Here is a 3,920-nt window from a genome sequence, read left to right as displayed (position 1 = left end):
TATATTATCTGGCCATGGTTCTCACAGTGCTCATCAGGGCCACTCATCACTTAGTGCCCTTACAGCTCAGAGTTCATCCCGTGCTCCACCTGTTCAGGGCTCTTCCATGCCAGGTTCTTCTACCAGTTATCCCGGTGCTAGGGGTTCCCTTCAGTTTTCGCCGTCAGCACCAGGGAGTTGTTTTGAGTGTGGGGAGCTTGGGCATATGTGGAGGCAGTGTCCTCGTCGTCATGGAGGTCTATCTCAGCAGAGGAGTCAGCCTCCAACTACAGCACTAGTTACCTCACCACCCGCCCAGTCAGCTCGGTGTAGAGGTCAGTCAACTAGGGATCCCCCTAGAGGGGGAGGCAGATCGGGGGATGGTCAGGCTCGTTTCTATGCTCTCCCTGCTAGAACAGATGCTATTGCTTTAGATGCTGTGATTACAGGTATTGTCTCAGTTTGTCACAGAGATGCCTCAGTATTATTTGACCCCGGTTCCACGTATTCATATGTTTTCTCGTATTTCGCCTATTTTTTGGATATTCCCCGTAAGTCTCTAATTTCTTTTGTTCGTGTATCTACTCTTGTGGGCGATACTATTATTGTGGACCGCGTATGTCGGTCATGTGTGGTGGCTATTGGGGGTCTAGAGACCCAAGTGGACCTTTTGTTGCTCAATATGGTTGACTTTGATGTGATATTGAGTATGGATTGGTTATCTCCATGTCATACTGTTATAGATTGTCATGCTAAGATGATGACGTTGGCTCTGCTGGGAATTTCGAGGGTTGAGTGGAGCAGTTCTGTAGTTTATGTACCAAGTAGGGTGGTTTCATATTTGAAGGCTCGGCGTATGGTTGAGAAGGGTTGCCAATCTTATTTGACTTTCGTGAGGGATGTTAGTGCAGAGACTCCTGTCATTGATTCTGTTCCGGTGGTACGTGATTTTCCGGATGTGTTTCTTGCAGACCTGTCGGGCATGCTGCCTGACATGGATATTGACTTTGGTATTGATTTGGTGCCGGACACTCAACCCATTACTATTCCACCGTATCGTATGGCACCAGCGGAGTTGAAGGAATTGAAAAAACAATTTCAGGAACTCCTTGATAAGGGGTTTATTCGGCTTAGTATGTCACCTTGGGGTGCACCAGTTCTATTTGTGAAGAAAAAGGATGGTTCCATGAGAATGTGTATTTATTACAGGTAGTTAAACAAGGTCACAGTCAAGAACAAGTATCATTGCCTCGTATTGATGATTTATTTGACCAGCTTCAGGGAGCGAGGGTGTTCTCCAAGATTGATTTGAGGTCCGGTTATCACCAACTGAAGATTCGGGATTCAGATATTCTTAAAAAAGCTTTCAGGACCCGATATGGACATTATGAGTTCTTGGTGATGTCTTTTGGGCTGACCAATGCCCCAGCAGCATTCATGCATTTGATGAACAGTGTATTCCAGCCCTATTTGGACTCATTCGTTGTTGTATTCATTGATGACATCCTGGTGTACTCTCTTAGCCAGGAGAAGCACGCTCAGCATTTGAAGATTGTATTATAGAGATTGAGGGAGGAGAAGCTTTATGAAAAGTTCTCCAAATGTGAGTTTTGGCTCAGTTCAGTAGCATTCTTGGGGCACGTGGTGTCCAACGAGGGTATTCAGGTGGATCCGAAGAAGATAGAGGCGGTGCAGAGTTGGCCTAGACCGTCCTCAGCCACGGAGATTAGGAGCTTTCTTGGTTTGGCAGGTTACTACCGTCACTTTGTGGATGGATTTTCATCTATTGCATCGCCCTTAACCAAATTTACCCAAAAGGGTGCTCCATTCAGGTGGTCGGATGAGTGCGAGGAGAGCTTTCAGAAGCTCAAGACTGCTTTGACCACAGCTCCAGTGTTAGTTCTGCCATCAGCTTCAGGTTCTTACACTGTGTATTGTGATTCCTCGAGGATAGGCATTGGTTGTGTTTTTATGAAGGAGGGTAGGGTGATTGCCTATGCCTCGCGCCAGTTGAAGACCCATGAGAAGAATTATCCTGTCCATGATCTTGAGTTAGAAGCCATTGTTCACACCTTGACGATTTGGCGTCATTAATTGTATGGGGTTCATTGTGAGATCTATACTGATCACTAAAGTCTCCAGTATTTGTTAAAGCAGAAGGATCTTAATTTGCGTCAGCGGAGATGGTTGGAGCTTCTTAAGGACTATGATATCACTATTCTGTACCATTCGGGGAAGGACAATGTGGTGGTCGATACTTTGAGTTGCCGGGCAGAGAGTTTGGGGAGTTTAGCATATCTTCCAGCAGCAGAGAGACCTTTGGCATTGGATGTTCAAGCCTTAGCGGGCCAGCTTGTCAGATTGGATATTTCGGAGCCTGGTCGGGTATTGGCTTGTGTGGTCTCCAGGTCTTCTCTTTATGATCATATAAGGAAGCGTCAGTATGATGACCCCCACTTGCTCGTTCTTTAAGATAGGGTTCAGAGAGGTGATGCTAGGGATGTGACTATTGGTAATGACGGCGTGCTGAGAATGTAGGGTCGGATATGTGTGCCTAATGTAGATGGGCTTCGAGAGTTGATTCTTGAGGAGGCCCACAGCTCGTGGTATTTCATCCATCCGGGTGCTCAAAGATGTAACAGGATTTGAGGCAGCACTATTGGTGGAGGCGGATGAAGAAGGATATAGTTGGGTTTGTGGCTCGGTGTCTCATCTGTCAGTAGATTAAGTATGAGCATCAGAGACCGGGTGGCTTGCTTCAAAGATTAGAGATCCCAGAGTGGAAGTGGGAGCGGATCACCATGGACTTTGTAGTTGGGCTCCCACGGACTTCGAGGAAGTTCGATGCTATTTGGGTTATTGTGGATTGGCTGACCAAGTCCGCGCACTTCGTTCCAGTTGGTACTACTTACTCTTCAGAGCGGTTGGCTGAGATTTACATCCGAGAGATCATTCGCCTGCATGGTGTCCCAGTTTCCATCATTTCAGATAGGGGTACTCAGTTCACATCGCAGTTTTGGAGGGCCGTGCAGCGAGAGTTGGGTACTCAGGTTGAGTTGAGCACAACTTTTCACCCTCATACAGACGGGCAGTTCGAGCGCACTATTCAGATATTGGAGGACATTTTACATGCTTGTGTCATTGACTTTGGGGGTTCATAGGACCAGTTTATGCCACTTGCGGAGTTTGCATATAACAACAGTTATCACTCGAGTATTTAGATGGATCCGTAAGAGGCTTTATATGGGAGGAGATGTAGATCTCCGGTTGGATGGTTTGAGTCAGGTGAGGCTAAGCTCTTAGGTACAGACTTTGACCAGGATGCATTAGATATGGTGAAATTGATTCAGGAGCGGCTTCGCACGACGCAGTCTAGGTAGAAGAGCTACGCGGATAGGAAGGTCCTTGATGTGTCTTTTATGGTTGGGGAGAAGTTTTTGCTGAAGGTATCACCCATGAAGGGTGTTATGAGTTTTGGGAAGATGGGTAAGTTGAGCCCTCAGTTTATTGGTCCTTTTGAGGTGCTTCAGAGGATAGGAGAGGTGGCTTATAAGCTTTTGGATTTCAGCACGGTTCAGTTGGAGGGTGATATGACTTATGATGTGGAGCCTGTAGCTAAGTTGGATCGGCAGGTTCGAAAGTGGATGTCAAAGGATATAGCTTCAACGAAGGTGCAATGGAGATGTCAGCTTGTGGAGGACGCCACCTGGGAGACTTAGCGGGAGATGCATGCCTATTCGAGACTCCAGGTATGTTTCTAGACCCGTTCGAGGACGAACGAATATTTAAGAGGGGGAGGATGTAACGACCCGGCCGGTCGTTTCGATAGTTATAGCCACATTTTCCCCATTTCTACTTCTTTTTGTGTTATTCAGCTATATTTTGTTATATCGGGTTAGTTGGTTCGGGACCAGAGTGGTTTTAGAATAAATTGAGACACT

General features: G+C 46.6%; 1 protein-coding gene across 1 annotated transcript; it reads left to right on the top strand.

Moving 5' to 3' along the window:
- Nucleotides 1–205: 205 nt before the first annotated feature.
- Nucleotides 206–3,698, top strand: LOC138901017 (uncharacterized). The gene is made up of 3 exons (XM_070188741.1): nt 206–428; nt 723–919; nt 3,426–3,698. Exons 1-3 carry the CDS (start codon nt 206–208, stop codon nt 3,696–3,698), a joined length of 693 nt encoding a protein of 230 aa, XP_070044842.1.
- Nucleotides 3,699–3,920: the final 222 nt, after the last annotated feature.

Source organism: Nicotiana tomentosiformis, chromosome 11 (genome assembly GCF_000390325.3).
Source record: "Nicotiana tomentosiformis chromosome 11, ASM39032v3, whole genome shotgun sequence".
Classification (NCBI taxonomy): Eukaryota; Viridiplantae; Streptophyta; class Magnoliopsida; order Solanales; family Solanaceae; genus Nicotiana; species Nicotiana tomentosiformis.
This window is presented reverse-complemented; position numbering and strand designations above follow the sequence as displayed.

Excerpts from the sequence above, each read along its gene's own strand:
- LOC138901017 (XM_070188741.1), top strand. The coding sequence starts at position 206 with ATGTGGAGGCAGTGTCCTCGTCGTCATGGAGGTCTATCTCAGCAGAGG. Across the intron at positions 429-722 it reads TTTAGATGCTGTGATTACAG|ATTGTCATGCTAAGATGATG; the intron begins GTATTGTCTCAG and ends ATACTGTTATAG. Across the intron at positions 920-3,425 it reads TCATTGATTCTGTTCCGGTG|GTATCACCCATGAAGGGTGT; the intron begins GTACGTGATTTT and ends TTTTTGCTGAAG.